This window comes from Drosophila montana, unplaced genomic scaffold (genome assembly GCF_035044405.1).
Source record: "Drosophila montana isolate Dmon_TW-CO22-7 unplaced genomic scaffold, ASM3504440v1 contig_2438_1, whole genome shotgun sequence".
Classification (NCBI taxonomy): domain Eukaryota; kingdom Metazoa; phylum Arthropoda; class Insecta; order Diptera; family Drosophilidae; genus Drosophila; species Drosophila montana.
This window is the reverse complement of record NW_026997315.1, coordinates 3,021,824-3,044,511: the sequence shown is the minus strand read 5'-3', so window position 1 is coordinate 3,044,511 and position 22,688 is coordinate 3,021,824. Positions and strand designations below refer to the sequence as shown.

Here is a 22,688-nt window from a genome sequence, read left to right as displayed (position 1 = left end):
GATTATTTATTCAGATCATTTTTTAAAGCACAAATTGAAACAGTCATTAATTACTTTATTATGAAAATAGTAAAGTAATTTTATGAAATAATTTGTATAAATCAAAATAATTGAGTTTCAACACAAAATAATTTCAACATTTTTTCTGGTTGAACTGTAAAAGTTAATTGGAACTGAGAAAACGAAAACTGAAAAATTGAAAAATTGCTCAACATTCAACATGACAAGACAAATCTCTTCTGCCTATGACTAACATGGAAATTTGGGAAACTTTGCTGAGCATGTAGCTATAAATAATCCATTCTAAAACAGCCAAAACTTTTCCAAGTAAATTAAAAAAAACACATACCATAAATATATTAACGGAAGAGGAGATTAACAATTCGCTGCATGTGGAAATTGACATGAGTAAATATGCTGAATATGATATTTGACTAAAATTTTATCAGAGTTTAACGATTATGGCTTGATATTCCGTTGTTTGTCTTAACTTGGGATTAGTTTAATTGGTTTCTTTTGTCCACTTCAATCAACTTGCCACCTTGTCAGCACATGCCACAAACTGCTTTAGATTTATTTCTTTGCCTGACCTAAAGGTATTTCTTATATAACTTTGGAACCCCCGCAGCATTGCAAGTGCAACTAAGTGTAAAAAGGAAAAAAAAAAACAACTCGAAACCCAGCTGTGCGGAGGACAAGGCAAAAAAACAACAGCAGCAGCAGCAACGTGAAGAAGAGAAATGTCAATGCAACCAGTTGGTCACAAAGTGCGTCATATTCACAAAAGTTGTCACGTTGCTGCAACGCGTCTGCGTCAGTTGGTTACGTTAATGTTACGCCGCCTTTTCTGTTACGTAGCGCCATTGCCGTCACCCAGTGTCGAGGGTTGTCGAAGAAAGCCCACGCAAAAGCACATTGAAATTCATATAACGTATCGGGCCAGGGAGCCTACAACTACACAGGCACAGCCAGAGCCAATGGCCAACAACAGCAGCAACAACTACAACAACAACTGCAGCAACATACATGAAAACAATATCAATTAAAATATGTACAAGTTTTATTAGCTAAGGAATGGAACAAAGTGGAGAACGTGGACAAATGGGCAACTAACGAGCGGAAACTGTATGTCTGCAACAGCGACGCTTGATACATTTTTTATAAGCGCGAAAAAAACGCTGCTCAACAACTTTGAATTTAACCAAAAGAGAGTGAAGCAAATAGAGAGAGAGAGGGAGAAAGAGCGAGAGAGAGAAAGAGAGAGACAGAGAGAGAGAGAGAGAAAAAAAGAGAGATAGAGAGAGGGAGTACAAAATAATTAAATTGTCTTGATCTGTTTAATAAGAGCAATAATTAAAGATTTAACGATTCACATAAAACGCAACACAAGTCCAATCAAATGGCTTTCGTTGAGAATTCCCAAGCTGTTTTAACGCAGAGCTGATTAAGGAAGCCCGCTTGTCTGCTGGCAAAGCAGCTGTGCGATATTTAGAGCAACCCTATATAGTAACTTAGCCTAACAGCACAGTTGACACATATAAGACAGCTTGTCTCAAGCAAACGAGCACCTAGATTTGTTTTAATGCTTAAGTAACTAACATTCTTTAAAGTTATATTGACAGCTTGCAACTAGATAGTATATTTCTAAAAACAAAAAATGAGTAACAAACATTATTCAGAAGTTAGATACATACATAGCTTGCCAATATATATTCTATACTATTACAAGCAGTAAAACTTATCCCAAAGGTAGATATATCTTTTATTTTATAATTCTCAAAACGTTTAAGCGCAGAATATGAGTAACATAAGTTCTACTAATATAAGCAAACCACACACATCAAACGCAACTCAAATTCTTTTCATTTATAATTTGTAACCAGTTGAAGCATAACCATGATAAAGTAACTTTCAAAAACTTGTAGTTTATTCGGTTAGCAACATCCAAAGGATATACTCAACTGCTTGCGACAAATATATCGTATGCATAATACAAAGTGATTGCTAAGTGGGCTCTTCTGAATTCAAGGAAATTGGTGGCCCGCCAGCGCTCGAGAGTGAGGGCCAGCGAGCCTCAAAACTGTTAGTCAATTTGGTTAATCGAAGTCATTCGCCATAAATATAACTTAAGCCAAGGTGTGTCACGGATACGAGACCCGAACCAAGTATAAAGATCCAGTCACACTTCCAAAGACAGTCAGAGATACAGATACAGATACAGATGGAGACCTGGGCCTGATGACAGGCGTTGTTTTTATGAGCGCACGCTGTGACGCCGACGCTGTCGATAATATACTACAATAGCCGTTGATAGTGGCATGAATGAATGAGTGTGTGAGTGAGTAAGCGAATGAATTGCACAAGCCTCTCGCAGTGGTCTCAACGAAAGCGCATTACTTCCGACCCCTCGTCGACCTGGGCAGGTATATTGGCGGCGGGGTGGGGATCAATCATTTATGCATTGGCCTTTTGCGCTTTTAATGGGAAATGGGAAATTTGCTGCCGCTCTACGTGTTTCAAAATCGAAAAGAGGTGCGAGCGAGGTGTGCGGGCGGATTGGCTTCGGTGCATTTCGTACGTGGTCAAGCGACATTTCAGGCTAATAGAAAAGCGACAGAAACAAAAACAAAAACAAAACAGGTGAGTAGCAAAAGGAACACAAAACAAAAAAGAGTTGGGAAAAAATAATAATAATAATCATAGTAAAAAGTGCGACGCGCGGTACGTGCGCATTTGGCGTGTAAACAAAATCATGATACAGAAATAATAACAAGCACAGAAACCAATATAACCAAGCGAATAAGAAAATTTTAAAATATTCAAAGGATCGACTATGGTATACCCTGTGACACAGGCAAGGCGCTATTTTAAATGAATGAATTCGTGAAAATCGCATAGAAAGGCGATTTTGAGAGAGTGGGAAAAGGATCTGGAGAGAGAAAAGAGTTAAAAAAGTTAAAGAAGAAAAAGATAAATATGAGATGAAGATTATGAGAAATATGGGTAAACAGGTGGGAAAAGAAGTAGGCGAGCAAGAGTGAGAAAGAAATTAACATAGTGCCACAACAATTCCAAATTTTAGTTTGAATTATGAAAATCGAATAAAAGGATGAACTGTATACAATCTTACTTTGAGTTATGAAAATCGAATAAGAGGACGATCGGTACTTAGGAAAGAAATAAAGGTGAAAAGGTGGTATACATATTTGAAAAGAAAAGCCACATTAAACTACAATTCATTTAAATTATATAAATTACTCTTAATACTTTAAATTACTCTCTTATTCATCGCCATTTAATTAGTAATTTTAGTGGAATTTTATTAACGGTTTTTTCTTGTGTGAGTCAAAAATAAATTTCAAGCTTTATAAGCATAAAAATATAACTAAAATATGTACATATATTTAAAATAAAAACATGCAAAGCGAATATACCCAGCGTTAGAGCACAAGGACAGGGCATAAAAGCAATTGTGAAAGTGTGAGCATAGCATGTCGTAAATGTTTTGGCTTAATTTAGTTAAGTTGGCGTGACAAAAGTTCTGCATGTGGAAACTGAGGTAGTGTGTGTGTGAGTGTGAAAGTAAATTGAACAATGCGATATGTTTATTATTTTATTGGATTATAATTATGAATGGACAATAAGAACACAACAGCAGCAGCGGCAGCGGCAGCAACAGCAGCAGCAACAACAATTAAATGGGGCACACTGTGTCGCTTAACTCAATTACTTGAGCAAATAGCTAAAAGCGGGGGCTGTGCGGGCGGTCATATGTTTTAATCAAACGGCAGGACGGGGATGGGTTAGGGGCCGCGCAGTTGGCCACACAAACAGATCAAATTGGTTTATCTGGCAGCAAGAGGCTGCATTGGCCCAACGGCTATTGACAGCCATAATTCTTGGCATCGAGCAGCAGCGGCGACGACAGGCAGCAACTAATAAAGGCAGAGCAATAACCAATAAGGCTGCAGCCAACGGATATCCAAACCCGAGAGCCACCCACTCGACTGAGCCGCAAACAAACCTATAAAAATGACAAGCAACTGCAACAAACGAGCGCATCTATCTAACTCTAACCAGATGCAGAGGCAACAACTCGGATCCAGGCAAATCCGAGAGGCGACACATTGTCCTTGCCAAGGCGGCTGCAGGGCGGGCGTTGTGGCATCGTTGGAGAAGGGCGGTTGCGGGTCGCGTTAGCCTGTTCGCCTGCCAAGTCGAGTCAAGTCAAACGCCAGGCAAGCGACCAGGCGCAACAAATTGTGAGAAATGCGCAAAAAACGAAAATGCAGCAGCCGCAAGCAGCTAGCTAGCTGCATGCAACATGGTGGCAAGGAGTGCACGGGGCTAAATTGACAGGATATGGCCATGATATGGCTTGCTTGCCACACACACACACGCACACACACACACTCAACAACAGGTTTTTACCGACAAAATTTATGGCTGCCAGGCGAGTGGATAGGGGTAGGAATAGGGTTCAAGATGGGGAGGGTATTGAATGGAATTTTACGTGTTAGCTGCGCCGCAGGGACAACAAAACATAACTCAATCATATAATGGTCGCATTGCTTCTCTCTCTGTGTGTGCCCGTGTGTGTGTTGCATGCCACATAAAAAATTTTCACTGCTGCATTGAATGAGATGTTTCAAAACTCAATTGAGAAACTGGAATATGCACTCACTGGCAAGCTGCTGCTGCTGCTGCTGCTGCTGCGCTTCTATGCGATTCTCAAGCATGACAAATGATAATGGATTCCATATGGTGAGTGCGTGTTGTATGTGTGTCCTTGAGAACTATCAATAAAATTGCATGCAAATTATTGCTAAACTTTAAGAGCAGCTATTGAGAGTTTTGACAATAGTTCTACGGAAATAGCCTTGATAATGTCGGATATAAATGTCAATATGTTGGCCTTGAATAAATATTAGATGGAAGCTTTTAGATTTTAGTAAGTTGTCAAAATAAAAAATGGTTGTTTTTTTCCTTGAATTATTTGAAATTGGCTATTAAACATGAATTCTTTTATGACAATATGAATTTGTAGGAAGAAAAAACAAATGTTAAATAAATTAAATCTTAAATTCTCAGTTTTTATCGATATTCGGCATTAAAATTAGTTTGACACGCGATTTTCAAACAATTCAGGTCCCCAAATAATTAGGCTCTTTTCTAGACTTAAAACATTGATAACATCTTCAATACTGAATCGCATTTAATAATTGGTACTTAAGCTTTTTTTTAGTTTAAGAAATCACCTTCTACTAGAAACTTTTGGCATTCAAAAATCGTTCTTTATTTTATTAAAATCTCAAAATTCCATTTTATACTCTTTATTGAAATCTAGCTCTATTTGATATGTGAAACATTCGCGCCTGCTTTTATTTTGACTTGAAAAATGCTGAGTTCTTGATTTTATTCTTTTGTTTTCTCGCAAGGCTTAAGGCTTTTTCTAGTCCAAAATCGGATTCCCATGCAGATACTTTTTTATGCTTCAATGGAAGTCAAGCGCTCTCAACGCATTTCCGTTTGCCGTCTTAAATATAAGCATATACCTCATGTATGCTATGTAACATACATATATACATGCATACATATATAACATACATGCATGGAGAACATATGCGTTCCAGTTACGCCCACGTATTTTGCCCGGCTGTCTGTCCGTTTCCCGTCCGTCCGTTCGGCCTAACCCAGGCGCAACACCTCTTGGAAATTTATAGACTGCAAAACTTTAATAAAAAAAAACAGAATAGACACGCAAGCTAAAAGATGGGCGTGTGTCAGCCCATAAGGCGGATTTCTTTTCTTCTTGCCATTCCTGTTGTTGTTGTATTATTGGTTTAATAAAAAAAGGACGCCGGCCACAATGAATGGCAAGTGAAGAGATGGTTAAATTAATTGAAATCAACATTGATTAATGTGAGATGCGAGAAAAATGAAGCGGCCGCTGCAAAAGACAAAAACAAATACGCAGAATGAGACGCCTTCGTACTATATATTAACTATATTGCAACATTGTGTGGCAGCTGCAGCACCAACTAGGGTTGAGCGCGTGTCGTGCTTTCTGATGCGACACGTACACGCACGTAAAACTTGGCCAACTCGAGAATGTGTTTGCAAGAATCTCCTGGCTCTATTATCAGCAGACCTTGCCACCGACTCTAGTCTTGAAAGGCCTTATTCCCTATCCGAAGCAGTAACCACTTGCGAATTATAATTAACAAAAAGGAGACAAAGCTAACGCAAACAAAGCCTACTCTTGTATTGCAAAAAGTATATTTTTATCGTGTTGGTGATATATTTGAGTCTATATAAGGTTTGCCGGTTTTATATGCGTTTCGTGTTCGTGTCTTCTTGGATATATCCGACAAGCTCGCATCTCTAAACTGGACCCCAGCAAATGAACTGACCGCAAAACAACGAACACGCAATGTGCATGGCGCCTGGCACTTGAACTAAGAGCTGCCTGCCCCTGAGCCCTAAAACCGTGTCTCAACCTGCCGCAAGTTTAGTTGTACTTGCACTTTAATTAGACCACAGAACGTAAATTGCAATACCCCCGCGTTCAACGCCAGCCTGGCTGCCAAACGGTTCGAATGTTTATGGGAAAGTGATGAGATACGCCCACTTGGTATTGAGAGGGGAGGAGGGGTGGTAGGGGTAGGGGTTGGGGGCGAGTGAATGGGGCTTTGGTAGCTGAGGGACTGCAAGCAACAAGTCATCATGGCCCACAGCTGGGCTGACGAACTGACTGACTGTGTGCTGCAGCCCGAGCAACTTGTGTAAATAGAAAATGTGGAAAATAGGAAAATGGCAAAATGGAAAATGGCGTGCATTAAAAAAAAAGAAAAGAAATAAAAACAAGCAGGGTATACAAGAGCTGCGAGTCAGGGAAACAAGCCAAGGTTTTTCCTGGCCCGAGTTCATATTAAAGAGAACGTTGAATAAATTGATTAACTACGCTTTGTGCGTTCGCATTTTGCAATAAACAAATAAATCATTATTTATGCACAATCGCATTGAGTTGCCTTTTAAAACAAAAGCCACAAAGTTGGCGTTCAATGGACTTGCACACGACAGTTAAATAAACACAGAAATTACTGACAGCAGACAGAAGCCCCAATATCATCAGCCTGCCACCCTGCCCGGCGCTCCACCTCCTCCTCCTCCTCCTCCTTCTCGTTGCGCTTGTGAAGTGCACCATATGGTTGCAGCTATGGTCGCAGTGCAAATCAAGTTGAGTTGCCAGCGGCCCGGATTCCCGTCCAATTATATGCAAATTCTACAAATGCCGAGAAATCGGAGTAGACGCTGGACAAACAGCAGCTACACGCTCACGCACACATCTCGGGCATCGAGAGTAACAAGCATCGGCCATCAAGCATCGATGCTTGGGGTAAAAGGTTTCGTTTTAACTTATGACATTAAAACCATTTGCTGGCAAGAGGCACATTAAGCCGCAGCCACCCGATATGGGCATTGATATATTGTGCGCTGTGTTTATGGCCAATGCGAACTGCGAACGGGGAGTTGGGAACTGAGAACCTGGGGCCTGGGACCTGGATAACTGGCGCTGTGCGAGTCTCTGGGGACTAGAGACTGGGACTTGAGACTGGGACGTGAGACTTGAGCTGCGACAACGCGCTGCCTGCACTCGCATATGCGACACAATTTATTTAATAATTCAATTGCGTTTGCCCATATATTCAGCTAGTTTATGCTTTGATATGGTAAAGTTCACCAAAAGAGGCCAAGATTGGCTTTGGAGCTTTATATATACTGGAAACTGGAGATGTTATTATGACAAAAACTGAAAGAAATCTGGAGAACTGAATGTAAATGTAATCAAGATCAAATTTTTTGTAATGCATTTTTTCAGCTTAGTCTCGAATAAGGTTTTATTCTTATAATTTTTTCTATTTTCCCTTGGGTTTATCGCTCTATCGCTCTATCGCTCTCTCTCTCTTTCTCTTTCTCTCTCTTTCTCTCTCTCTCCCTCTCTTTTTATTTTCGTTTCTCACTTACATTTCCCTACCCATTTATTCTTATAATTTTTCCGTCCAATTCAATTATTTTCTAATGCACCACTTCCTTTTCTATTAACCTTTATATATTTCACCTCCATGGTCACTATATTTTCTCGGCACGCATGGTACTTTTCAACGATATTCCATTTGAATAGGATAAATATTTTATAGCCGTCTCATATAATAGAAATGGACATCCATAAACTTCTATTTAGCTCGTAGCGCTGTGGGCTAAGCACGAAGTTTAGGGATCGAGCGCATATTTCTTTGCACACATTATCTACATTCTCTTAATAAATATTTGAATTAGTTTTTCATCTGGAATATATTTAAATTTTTCACACCAGTAGCAAATGTATTTGCACAGCTTCCATGTTATTTTTGTTTATCATGGATTCACAAACACAAATTATTCATTATCCATGGTCACATTTTGCCAACTCTACTTACTGCTAGATCTAAGGCTATTATAAAACTATAATTAGAAGCCTATGCATATGCATATAAGTTCTCATAATGTTCTCCCATTTATATTCAAAAGTCTATTAAAAACTTTCCATTACTCCTTTCACCTGCAATACCCCTTTCTATTTTCATTCTCTGCCCACGCTGCTGTGCGTATTTTATTGGAAACTCAGCTATGCTGAAAAGCCTTAAGACAATTTTCGCCAATGCAGCGCAAATAGTTACATAAAAATAACAAGAAACCTGCTGTGCTATTTGGACAACCCGACTAATAGAGCGGGATTATAGCCAAGCGCCAGCCGACTGACCAGATCTCAGCGCACAGATAACTGCGGGCCAATAAACCCGTTTGGTAGCCGGCTCGGATGACTACTGTTTCGACTAAATTAGCAGGTTGCGGTCTGATGCTGCACAGCTGATCAACGATCAATGAGTGTATCGCTGCGGGTAAAGGGTATTTTTTGATTTGGGTAAAACCCAAATGCGGCATTTATGAGTGGTCAAATATTTGTGCACTTTGAACCGCAGCCGGGCGAGCGGCAGAGACGAGAAATGTGATTCAGACGCGTTGCGCTGGCGCAGATGATGAAAAGCAAAAGCAGGTAATCCGCGAATTGGCAAACAAGTGAATGGGCGTTGACTATCAGATACCCTGTAGTAAGCAACATCTCTATAAAAATGCTACAAATACAAAAAAATAAAAAGGAATGGAAATGAATATGAAAACTGAGTTTATAGTGTGAACACATCTGTAGATACGATATTTTTTTGACTTTGTACAGTTTTGTTTTTATTTCTGGTTTCTGTACCGGTTCCTGAGAGCAAAAAATCGATAGAGGAAGCATTTAGTTTCACGAATGAAATCTGAAATGCGTTCGAATCTTTGCTTGAAGAGTTCTGATGGAACCAATAGGAAACCGAGCTCATAAAACATAAAATCTTTATATTATATGTAATATATACTGTATATATATTATATGAATATATACTTATATGTATAATACTGTAATATACTGTATATATTTTTGATGTTAAGTCTTCATAAGACTATGGTTAAGTTGAATCTTCACTATGCCATCTTCAGTTTTTGAGATATAGGCTATATAACTCTATACAACACTATATAACACTTTATAATACTATATAACACTATCTAACACTACGTAGCACTATACAACATTTTTGAGGTTTATTCTGTATCTCTCTGTAGTTTTAAGGTTTTGTCTTTCTTGACTTTGGAAAGCTTTACCTCATAAAACTTTTATATTTTAAGAGATTATGTCTTCAGAAGGCAAACTTTAAACTTAATTACCCATTTTCAATTCAGAGATTCAATTTTGAATAAATAACCAGAATAATTTTAGTTTTTTCTGCACTATACTATTTTTTGTTATCAACCGAAATGGTTGAACTTTAAATGTAAATTAAAGTAAACTTTATTAACGAATTTAATACAAGGTATTGCAAACCTGAAAGTATTTCGAACTGGTTAGCTATAGTCTATACTCAAATGGAAGCAAAACTGATAAGCCCCACACTGGAAAAATGTACAGGGTATTGGAAAACGTTGACGTTTTGCCTGCCACTCAGCGCTTTTTACAAACTGAGAATCGACTACACACCTACGTGTTGCCGTTGCCGTTGCTGTTTTGGCTGGCGCGCACCTTCTTTGGCAGGCAGCTGCCACTTGCAACACACACACACAGGCACACACACTAAGACAGGCCAAAAGCGAAGGTTGAGGCAGCGCATGGAGCCGCGGCTGACGGCTGCGATTGTGACTGCGACTGAGAGTCTGAGGATGAGACTGGCCAACATGCCGCATAATTGATGGCAAAGCCAGCGACACTTAAAAGGAAACTTGCTGGATGCACAACTGGGCCCAAAAAGGCGTTGTCGTGGATGTTGTTGCTGTTGTTGTTCTGGCAACATATCGCAAGAATGCAGCGGCATTTCATTGGAAAAGGCCAACTCAAGCAACTGCTGCTGCTGCTGCTGGGGCGACTGTTGCATGTGCATCATTAAAATCAAGTTCGATTTTTTTTTAGGGGGCAGCCTTTTGTCAGATGGCAAATATTTTATTGAGAAACCTCCACTGGCCCCCGCGGCAAGCGTGACTCCCGTTAGCTCGCGTGCCGTCCCCAAAAATAAATCGTACAAGAATTTGTTTTTATTGTTTTTTCTTGACTGTGGTTGTTGCCACAATCTCAGGCACACACACACACACAAAATGTGATAATTAATACAAAAAAAAGAGAAAAAACAAAACAAGCCAACAAAAATGACCAAAAGCGAGCAAACAGAAGCAGCTGATGCTGAGACTAAGGCTGTGAAACTGGGTCAACTTCAATTGCTTTACATGTTGTTTATAAATTCTTTATGCAGCACAAAGAACAATATAAACAACAACAACAAGAACAACAATAACAATTACAACAATCATAGCAACAAAAGCCGCACGCTTTAACACTTTATATATGAAAATGTTATCTATAACAAAATTTGGTTTGCTTTTCTTTTTGTATCTTTTTTCAAAATGTTAGATATATTTATTTATGTTACACTTGGATTTATTGCACACTTATTCTACATACACATACACACACACACACAGGCACACACACACAAGCGCAGGACACCATTAGATGTGAGTAAAAAAAAGTGCCAACTGGTGAAGTCTGCATAGTTCGCTTTTATGCATCTCTTTTTGCAGCTAATGGAGGGTCCAGTATTGCCACCTCTCTCTAGCCCCTACACTATCTCCCTCTCTTTCCAGCTGCATCTGTCGTTTTGGTCGCCTTTCTTCAGCAGATAAAGCTGAAAACTTTTAGCCCACAATAACAATAACGATTTTGCAATTTCGATAATGCATTTTTTTATATATCTGTGGCTAAAAGATATTCGTTTAGCTAAGGAGCTTAGAATTTTGTGTGCGTGTGTGTATGTGTGTGCGTGTGCGTATGTGGTTAGACGGTAAGAAATTTGAATGCTCTCCTTGGGGAACAGCAAAGTATATCTTAGAGCTTTTTATTTTGTGCTATGAATTATAGGGACAATAACCGAATTTCTTCAATTTGTTCTTTTGTCTGCTCAGAGTGAAGGCAGATTTAAAATCTATATATGTATATATTTATATAACAAAAGAAGGCAGATTATAAGTTGAAGCTCTTATTACTCACTAGCTCTGCGACTTGTAATCAAATTGTTCATAGTCCAATTTTTGTTCGCACTTTAGCAACTCTTGCCTTAGAGTCTAACAGACTTGTTACCTGTTTAGAGCTCTTAGCTAGTCTATGCGAATTGACAATGAAATGGGAAGTGCTACTTTTTGCTGAACTACTTGTTAAAACAAGGCGACTGAAATAAGCTATCGCCACAAAACCTATAATTATTTTCGTTCCCACAATACCTACAAATAACTTAATTCAATGATTTTAAATCTTTAAATCTGTCCACAGCTTGGCCTTGCATTCGTTTCAACGTAACATGCCTCGCTTAAGAGCTCTTTCATCTTCTACTTTTTAATGCAGATTTTCTTGCTACAATTTGCATTGATGCCAGAGCCCTTAAATCGTTTCACTTTTTGCCTTCTTCCCATCATCATTTAGATCGACAATTTGTGAGTTATTGTAGGGCACACACATGCGCTCAGATCGATGTAACCGCATACTTTGCATGGGCGGTCGGTTTGGCGAGTCCAAGTACTTTGTCGCCCACAATTTGCCAAGCACAGGCGCCTAGGCCCAACCACACCCAATCAAACCATATGTGTGCACACTCCAACTCCAAATGCTCAGCCCACTTGTTCACATGAATCATTGTCATTGGTAACCAAAAGTGTGCACAGGATCGATGGACATTGAATGTGTGTGCGTGTGTGTGTGTGTGTGTGTGTATGAAGCTGAGATTGCAACTGTTTGGGGTAAGCAAACTGGAAGTAGGTTGAGGCGGGGGTCGGTTGGGTAACTGGCTAATGTGCATGCACATTGACTGTCAAAATTTGTATGCACAACAAATTTCTCATATTTAAGTACGCAGTCATAATGATGCGAAGCGGATACGCAAAATGCATAAATGCAACAGCAGCTGCAGCAGCAGCAGCAGCAGCAGCGGCAGCAACTGCAAACTGAAGTTAAAACTGTGGATGCATCAATCATACGCCACGTGGACTGCCTGGCGATGATGCTGCTGCCACTGATGATAATGCTGCTGTCTGTCTGCTTGTCAGTGTGTGTATCTGTGTGTGTTTGGTTTTGTGTATGTAGGTGTGTGTGTGCCTGGCACCCTAATGCTATTAAAAATCAATCAATGGCACATAAAACAAATGAAAAATGCACCGACAGGCGCTTATCAAATTTTGTGCGTTTTATTTATGGCGCTTATCAGCTTTTAATTAAGTCGATTTCTTGTTGTATTCTTCTATAAGCACATATATACTATATCAAAAATGTATACGCGAGTGCATCTGGCATATATATTTTAGTAAATACTTCCTATTTACTTGCCGCACTCGCATATTAGCTGTGCGCAGCACGTTTTTTTCCTTTCTTATATTTCGTTTGTTTTCTTTATACTGCGAATTATTTTCCATTTTTTCTGTTTGGAATTTTTATTTTACGTATTTTTTTATTTTTTTAATATTTTTTAGTGCATAAATTTTTGCGCTTCGGTTTATTTCGCTGAATGCCATTCCCAATGCAAATTGGGCATTATTTGTTCCTGTGCGACTGTGTTGAACATTTTTACGCTGCCTTGCATTTCAATGTGCAACAACAACAAGAACAACAACAACAAGAGGCACACACACACACACGTAAACGTGGCTTGTTGTGGCAAAGCCAAAATGGCAGCTGAGTTTTCAATGGCCGCGTGTTGTAGTTTCCTACGTGACACAATTAAAAAACTAAATAGAAAACTAAATGGAAAATAGAAAAACGCCTCGTATATTGTATTGAAAGCGAAATTTCATAAAGAAGCGCAGCCAGCAGACGGCATGCATGGCCAACAGGGGCGCCACACACAACTACAACATGGCGCACTCCTAATGCTCCCTGATAAAGAAAAAACTTCCTCTTTTAACTAGCAAAAATGTTAAAAGCCTGCAATTAGTATGCAAATTATAGGAAACTAAGGGCAGCAGAAAAACAGGGGAGAAACAGGAGCTCTAAAAGAGGACCTCTAATATGAGAGCTCTAAAAAGGGAGCTCTAAAAGAGGAGGTATAAAAAATGAGCTATAAAAACTGATATTGCAATTAACTCAACTTAAAATAGATGGCAAAAGGCCACTCGGATTATTTTTCAGCAAGTTCCCATCTATTTCATGTATGAACTCACATCAGCAGAATGCATAATTAATTTCAGCTTCATAGATTAAAATACTTGTCGAATTAGGAGACTAAGTTTTTGTAAGTGTTAGACAAGTATCTTTAGAATAAAATATATCTCGTAGATCCTATTAATTATTGTTGCTATTATTATCATGTTTGAATGTTAACGATTGAGTATAAGTTATAAACTGATAGTTTGACAGAAGCCACTGTTATACAAATTGGGCTGTGCTATTTTGTATAAGAGTGGCTGCTGAAAGCATGGTGTGGGACAAAGAAGACGGTCATATTTTTATATTACATACATATATATTATATGTGGTATATTTATCATCAATATAGATACAAATAAACCAGATACATACATAAAACGTGTAATTAAGTACTGAACGAATGTTATTCAAATCTACAAACTAAGGTCTCGCTTATGTTAATTCTAATACCCCAATATCTAGATTAAATACATGCTCAGCCAAGAATATGTACAGAAATTGAAAGTAGTTGTTATAAGCAGAAAGTACTTTATCGGGACTCGTTGCCATTTTATAAATCAGATCTAAGATACTTGTCGTATATACAATGGAAATGGAACAATAATTAAATTAAATTTAATATTCTTTTCGCTTTCATAACAAGTTCTTAAATAATAATAAAAAGTTCCTAAGTTCTAGAAACAATGAATAACACTGGGCGATATAAGCAACAGGTAAGCAAAATCATTGAGAAAACATCTTCATACAAATTCCAGAATAATATAAACAAAATTTATAAAAAAAACAAATCTTATTTTCAAAAACCGCAAAGATTTATGCATGTATGTTTATATACACATACATTTATATGCACACAACGATGACTAAATCTCTTTCAACTTTTTACAAGCTTCAACTAATTATACCAAACGATTATTGTGCACATCAAACTGATCATTCATCTCAGTCTGATGATTGTCCCAAAAGACGACCAAAATATAAATGGAAATATTGAGAACACATATGGACTTCAATACATATACATATATATATGTATATATATTGGATGATCGTTTAATGGCTTCCTGGTAGTGGCGCCCCTGGGCCAATCCTCGGCCAGTGTTTACTTTTTTATGGCACACTAAAGCCATTGCCAGCATTTCACTTTAATAAAAAAAACGAGAAAAATAAAAACAATACGAGCTGAAGAAAATAAAAAACAATCATAATAATTATAAAGCCTTGCTTAATAGGCTTATGACAATTCTTTTTTGAGCTCCAGTTGAATGCACTAAGCGCACAAACGCCGAAGACCCGACTGATCGTATAATTATTATATGGCCATGCTCCGGGCTCCATAAAACGATAAGCAGCGAACGAGGGGTCGGGGCAGGGTAAGCGGGGGCAGACGGGCTTCAATTAACCAAAGGGGCAGCTTGGAACAGATTAAATGTGCGGCTATTAATTAAGTGACGACGATTGCAAGTCGCGTCGTGTTAACTTGAGCTGAGCCACATAAGTCAAGCTGATTCAGAGTATATTTTTTTTATTTTTTTCTAAATAAATCCAGTTGTTGTTTTAATGCAATTACAAATTACAATAAAATATTTCCGTTTGCATTGTTGGACGAGCGAATTATTTTGCAATAAATTTACATTTTTAAATTGAAAATCATTTGTCAAACGAAACGCTTGACTGTGTGTGGGCTCCCAGTGACAAATCCCTCAGCACTTGTTTTACCGAACTGCCGCTAATGTGTGACAAAAACGCGGCCGAGGTTCAAGTATACTTGAACATTTGTGACTGATAAGAAGAGAAAAAAACGTACTAACTGGAATGTGAATCAATGAAAGTGTGGGCAAAACCCAAAGATTGTCATTCAAAGGTGGAAGGAATATGACTAACTACTTAGTATGAAGCTTTTTAGTAAATGAAGGCAAGAAAGAAATAGCGGAAGAAAACTAATTTTTTAAATTTTTCTTTTTTGAGAGCTATGTTTTATAGTAGTCCGATATTGATAAGTTTGTTTAACTTAAAATTCAAACGATCATTCCTATGGCTGCTATATAATATAGTTTTACGATCCGGCCAGTTCCCGCACATATAATTTCTAAAACAATATTATTAAAAGGACTCTTTCTTAATGAATTCGCAAAGTTTTAAAACTAAAAATACGCATTTCTTAAAGATTTGGTGTTGTTTTTAATATACAAAGAAGGTTGAGAAATAATTTATTTGTAAGCTATATTTTGTATTTATAATTATTAATTTAAGTATTTGAAGATTATGTTCTATGTTTTCTTATGTATGTGTTTTATTTATAGCTTATATTTTACATTATGTTTATTAATTTATGTGTTTTACCTGTATGATTATTTATATTTATTAATTTATGTGTTTAAATTGAAGATTATATTTTTTATTTATATTATTTATTGTGAATTTTATATTATATTTATAATTTTTTTTTTAAGATAACATTTTATAGTTGTATTTATTAATTTATTATATATATATGTATTATTTGTAGATAATATTTCATATTTATATATATTAATTTATGTGTTTTTTTTGTTGGATACATTTAGTATTTATACTTTTTAATCACATTTAGATTACTTAATACGATTTTTATTAATATATTTGTTTTTAACATATTTCTTAAATATTTTCAAATGACAGGTTTTTATTCAATTTAATTATATTAATATAATAATATTATTTTCAAATATTTGTACGCTTTAAATATATTTTCGGCTAAAATCTAACTACATTTTCTGATTTATTTGCCGGTATGCCTATATATGCTGATTATAAAAAACTGATCTGCCGCGAATTGAAAGATTTGTAAAGTCGAAACGTTTAATGAAGCTAAAGCCAAAAATGTGGAACGATAAATGAATTGCAATTGCAGTCGGGAGCGTTATGCATTATTAACAATTATGAATGTTCAATGAAAATTGCTGGTAAACAAATACGAATTCCCAACACACTGCGTGTGCACACAAATAGAAGAACATGAAATGCGTGCACCGGAGGTCAGTAGCAACAACAAAAACTGCAACAACAACAACTGCAACAACAGCAACAAAGCAACGACAACAACAAACAACGACAATAACTTTAACAACTGGAAATAAAATCAACACATAGAAATGCACATGCAGCGCCCAGTAGCACATTTACATGCGATACAAGCACACAGTCATGCATATATATATATTTATACATACATATATATATGTGTATGTATACAGATCTGGGGCTATGCATTTTCCAAGCGGACCAACATCAAGATAAGGCTGCCCGACTCTCTGCAGATGGGCTGTCCGGCGTCGCGTGCCTACACTCCGAGAAAAGCAGCATGCCCTTTTTAACCGTTTACAATGGGTACAGGGTATACAAATCAAGAGTTTTTACTCTACAAATGGGTACAGGGTATACAAATCAAGGGTTTCTACTCTACAAAAGTTGACTTCTTAAAACGAAATTCCTATTTTTAGTATGAGTTTAAATGCCAAAATGCTTGAGTTTAAATTTCGAATACTTTGAATATTAAATATTTATTCAACTTAATGTAAGCATGCTTTTCTTTTTACCAAGTTTTTGTAAAAAAATAATTAAAAAGGAAAAATTAAAATATATTATTCATATTTAAGTTAAGAACACTTCAGCACAAAACGATCTTAACTTTTTTAATCAGAAATTGGTTGTAATTCTTGCCCACACATACTTCAATTTGTAGTAGACTTTTTCTCTGAGTGTATGACCCCAAAATCCCAAAACGAACTACACACACACACACAGAGTAGCGCTGCATACATAATTGCATGCATATATATTATATATGTATATATATATTCTTGCTATATATATATATATATATATAAATATACTATACGTATATATATTGCATATATATGCACGATATGTTAGCTGTTGCTGAGCGCACAATGCACGCTTTTTGTTTTGGCTGCAGTCCAGGGCTTAATGCATTTTGTCTGCCCCGCTAGGATATACGCATTCGCATTCATATTCACATTCACATTCGAGTCGTTATTCATACTAAACATAGTTGCCATGCCACCTACCCCCAGCTCTACCCCTACCCCAGCAACCCCTGTTCTGACCAGGCGTTCATTAAGCGCGGGCGTCTTGGCGAGTTTTTCCTTTTTTTTTTTTTTTTTTGATATTTTTAATCAAAATATGCGCGATTTATTCGTGCCAAAAGGAGCTCAGGCAACGGGGCAAAGTCTTAAGGACATTGAACCCCCCGCAACGCCCTGCCCTGACCCGCCCAGCTGATGAGTCAGACACAAGCCGCAGCAGACACGCGACGTGGTAAGTGGCACTAAATACGCCCACCACTAACAAGACTATACAACATGTCCACTGGATTGGCATGCAGAATATACTTACAAGAAACTAAGTATATGTATGTGTGAATGGCATATAAAAAGACAAAATTTTTACATTTATTAAAGGCCCTCAACAAAATGCAGAGTGAGAAAATTATAATTGAGCGACGTCGCGTTGCGAGCAGCTGAAATAAAAACTACTTGCAGCTCGGAGGCGAGCAGCCCTCCAATCGAGCCCGCATATTGTTTATTTAGTAAGGATATCGAAACCCGAGGCACAGGCGCATATATCATACATGCCGAGCCATACAGGGCAATGTGATGTACATGCATATGGGTTTGCAAGTGTGTGTGTATGAGAGGGCAGCTATTTTAAATAACTGGGGGACTTTTACTGAAAGGACTTTTATATATAAAGCGATTTTTCAGGAATTCGAAAATTGAAGAATTCGCAACTATTTTTTATGGAATTTATACCATTCCTAGAAACTAAAAGTTTTCATTTGCAAGCTACCACTCAATTTTCTTTATTTATTTTTTTTTATTATTATTTATTTCGCAATTTAAGATTAAAATATTAAATTTATAATTTATTAAAAAATTTTGTATAATAAAAATGTATGAAAGATATCCACATATAAATGCTTCACTATAAATTTGCATTATTTAAAGATCCTAAATTTATTCACAACAAAAATGTGATTACGTATAAGGGAGAATTTATTTGTGAATATATTTATATTTTTTTATTTTATATAATTCTTAAATTCTTAAAATCTTTATTTAGCTGGCTCGATGTTTTAATTAATATAATTTTTAAAATATTATTTGTAATTCAACATTATCGTCAAGTTTGTAAATATCGAATACAAAATAGGGAGAGAAAATACAAACAAAAAATCTCGTTTTGATGGAATACGTTTCGAAACACTGACATTAAAATAATAATAAAAATAGAAATAAAATTTTAAATAGTTATGCTTAGAGTTGTGCTTATTAATGGAACCGCCCTCGCTTAATGTACGCATGTATGTGTGTGTGTGTGTTTGTGTGCGTGTACATAGCAAAGTAGATATGTGCCACATGACGAACGGACGCGGTGGCAGTGGCAGCGGCAGCTACGACGACAACGTCGTCTGGCTGTAGCTGTGTCGCCAGCTAGGCGCTGCCGCAGCTCCCGGTTCAACAAACGCACTCACACACACACACATAAGCACACGCATACCAGCAGACGTTGACATACACTCACATGGCAATGAGTGTATTCACATACACTCACGCACTCGCGCTTATGAGTGGCGCGTAATCAAATAAACGACGAAACGGCGAAGTGGAAGTCGAAGTCGAAGACCAAGACAAAATGATAGGGGAGTGGGTGCAGTAAGAAGCAGAAGGAAGAAAGCGGGGGAGGGCGGAGCTGGAGGTAGCGGAGTTGAAGCAGCAACAGTAGAATGCAACAAGGGGGCAAAGGCGATTGCGGTTGCATGCCCAAACGGAAGTTGCCCGGAAAATGTACATAGAAAGTGAAGTGAAATAAAGTTCAGTTATCTACACACACTCACTCACACTCGCACACACACACACACGCATTGAGTTGTTGTTGCTGTTGTTGTTGTTGCCACTGAGTTGTTTATAAAGTTGCTGACACTGTCGCGCAACTGTTGCAATTTGCTTTCAACTTTTCCAAATTCTAATTGGCAAAAGTACAGCGAAGAAAATGTCATTCGCAGACATTGAAGTCCCCTTTATTGTTGTTGTTGTTGTTGTTGCAACTGTTTGTTGTCTGTTGTCTTTGTGTTTGTTTGCCATTCATTGTGTGCGGTTTTCCTGAGTTGTTTTTGGTTGCTCTGTCACTTGGTAGTTTTCTAATGAATTCAAAGCATTAGATTGGCGGATGTGCAACGAGCAGGTGTCGCATTTCGGGTAGACAAAAAATAAAAGAGCTGCCTTCAATGAATCATAAGGGTGGAAGGACTTAAGGACTTAAAAACAAAAGGTAACTCAGCTAATAGATTGTATTGAATTACAGGTAAATACACTGCATACAGTGATATAAGGTTAATTTCAAAGTGCACGATTACTTATGAGAAGTGTTTTTGATCCCTGCTCGGGCGCCAATAAATATCGTTTTAGGTTAGAAATTAAAACAACAGGAATTATGCAAAAATAAAGTAAAATTAAATTGTATTCATTTTGTTAATTCGAGGACCCAATGAAACCTAACTTAGCCGCACTTAGAAGAATGTCGATCCCTGCTCGGGCGCCAAGAGAGATTTATAACAGAATCTTGTATGCACACACTTTATGCCAAAAATTACTACTTGATTGGAAAAACATGTATTCCCAACGAATTCATATTAGCAATAACAAATCAAAGTTTAAAAACTATCGAACACTGCTTGAGTGTCAAAAATAATGAAAATCTGATAAACAATAACATTTGTTTGAAGTTCAAAAACAATGTTCCTCGCTGCGGCTTTATAATACATTAAAAAAAATGACACACTTATCGAAAGTTTTACAGTCGTATCTTATACGGAAAGTCAATGCCTCTTTAGATACTTATTGAGTTTTATTGTATTGAAGTCATCATGAATGACTTGTTTCTATAAATCTTTAACTGGCCTTACTGATAACTGACTGATCACTGTTTAAATCATTAGCCCAATTTCGAGTGCTCGTCAGAACAATAAATTGTACTGTTAGTTTCGGTTTCTTTGTGAACAACAGAGTTCAAGAAGAGTTTGAATATTTTAATATTTTCCATTTTTCAAGCGTTAAACTATTTGTGTTTAGAAAAAATATTTCGTCTTGTTTATGCGTCTCTTCCTGTTTTAAAAAAATGTAAATATATTTTTAGCATTCAAGCAGACAATATGTTTCTAAGCATGAATACAGGGTGGGCTGGACGGATCCAAAAATGAAAAAATTTTAAGGAATCAAAAACACAGGGTGTGCTGGCAGATGCGTTAGCTAGGATATTTAAACTAATTATAACAACAGGGTGTGCAGGGTAGATGCGAAAATGAGAATATTCAAAATAATCATAGCCACAGGGTGTGATTATTTATCGCTATTTAGGAAAATGTTCTGTCAATGCAATTTAAATTATATATACGGTCGAGAATCTTTTAGTAAATTATATATAAATTCTAATATAACTTACCATCAAATCCTCAGAGACTGCGCTTTTCGCTTTGCTAGGCATTCCCAGTAGTTGCTGCTGCTCCCCTGGCTCGCCGTACTGATGATGATGATTATTATTGTTATTATTGTTGTTGTTGTTGTTGTTATGTTGATGGTTGCGGCTGTGATGCATCTGCAGCTGATGCTTATTGGCTGATGCAGAAGTTGCCGACGCCAAACAGAGAAGCGCGGCCACCAGGGGCAGGGCAAACAAGAATCCATATGTGTAACACATTTTTCTGCTCCTGTATGCCAACATGGAAACACTGGCAGGTTGTGCAGTTAATGCCACCAAATTCACTTACATATATGCATGCATATGCTCATTTATATGTATTTGTAACTTTAAGTCGGCAACACTTGAACAGTGTTTGTATGGGCTTTTGTATGTAATAACTTTAAGTCGGCAACACTTAAAAAACACTCGCACTTTTTTTTCGTTGCACTTAAGTGCTGCTACTCCACTTTTCGCTGCCGCTGCTGCAGATGCTACGCTGCAGTCAGCTTTGAAGCTTTATTAATTCTTTTGCCAGCAAAAACAAATTAGAATTTACCGTTGCGGCTTGAACATTTCACTTTTATTTTGAATGCTGCTTCGTGCTGATGTTGTTGTTGCTGTGGTTGCTGTTACCACACACATGCGCAGTGCCAAACAGCCGGCAACAGCAGCGGAAGCAACAACACTGCGGGGGTGTAGTTCTTATTTTTTCTTTTCTTTTTTGTTTTTGTTGTGGCAACTGCTTCGCTCTTGGGCTATGGCTTTGCCCTTTTTTTCTTCACATATGACGCATACAAAATGTAGAAGAGGGAGTTAGCGCAGACGTTCTCGTAATAAATTAAATTTAAATTTCGAAACTAAAAGACACGACACCGACACTATTAAACACACATTAGCTGATGTTGTTGTTTGGCTGTTGGGCTATTGCTTTTGTTTGCTTTTGTAGATGCAACGACACAATTAACTAGCACGCGATGCGTACACAAAGGAGCTGTTGCTGCTGCTGCATTTGTTGCTGTAATCCCACGCGCTCACACACGCACACGCACGCACACCGACAAGACGCCTGCTCTGCCTTGTTGTTGTTTGCTTTTGTGCGCGCCTTTTTACAAAAGAAGGCGCAGTAAGAAAAACAAAAACAAAAACAGCTCACGCGACTCGCTCGCCTGGCAATGCGTCTTCTTTATTTCGTTTTATTCGTTTCGGTTTTGCTCGCTTTTTAAATACATATATTCAAATAATCCTTCTTTTTATCGTATAAAACAACACTGAAATCTCATCAGACCGCCTTTTGTGCGCCTTGTGCTGGCTTTGGCTGCCGGCCCGATACTGAGTGCGACAGCGTATATGA

General features: G+C 37.5%; 1 protein-coding gene across 1 annotated transcript in view; it reads right to left on the bottom strand.

Annotated features, from left to right (window-relative positions):
* The window catches only part of Mmp2 (Matrix metalloproteinase 2), a 111,441-nt gene extending 88,753 nt beyond the window's left edge, over positions 1 to 22,688 (bottom strand). The window contains exon 1 of the mRNA XM_064681707.1: positions 21,320 to 22,688. Coding sequence (XP_064537777.1) covers positions 21,320 to 21,598 — 279 coding nt within the window. The 5' untranslated portion in view covers positions 21,599 to 22,688. The remainder of the gene's footprint in view (positions 1 to 21,319) is intronic.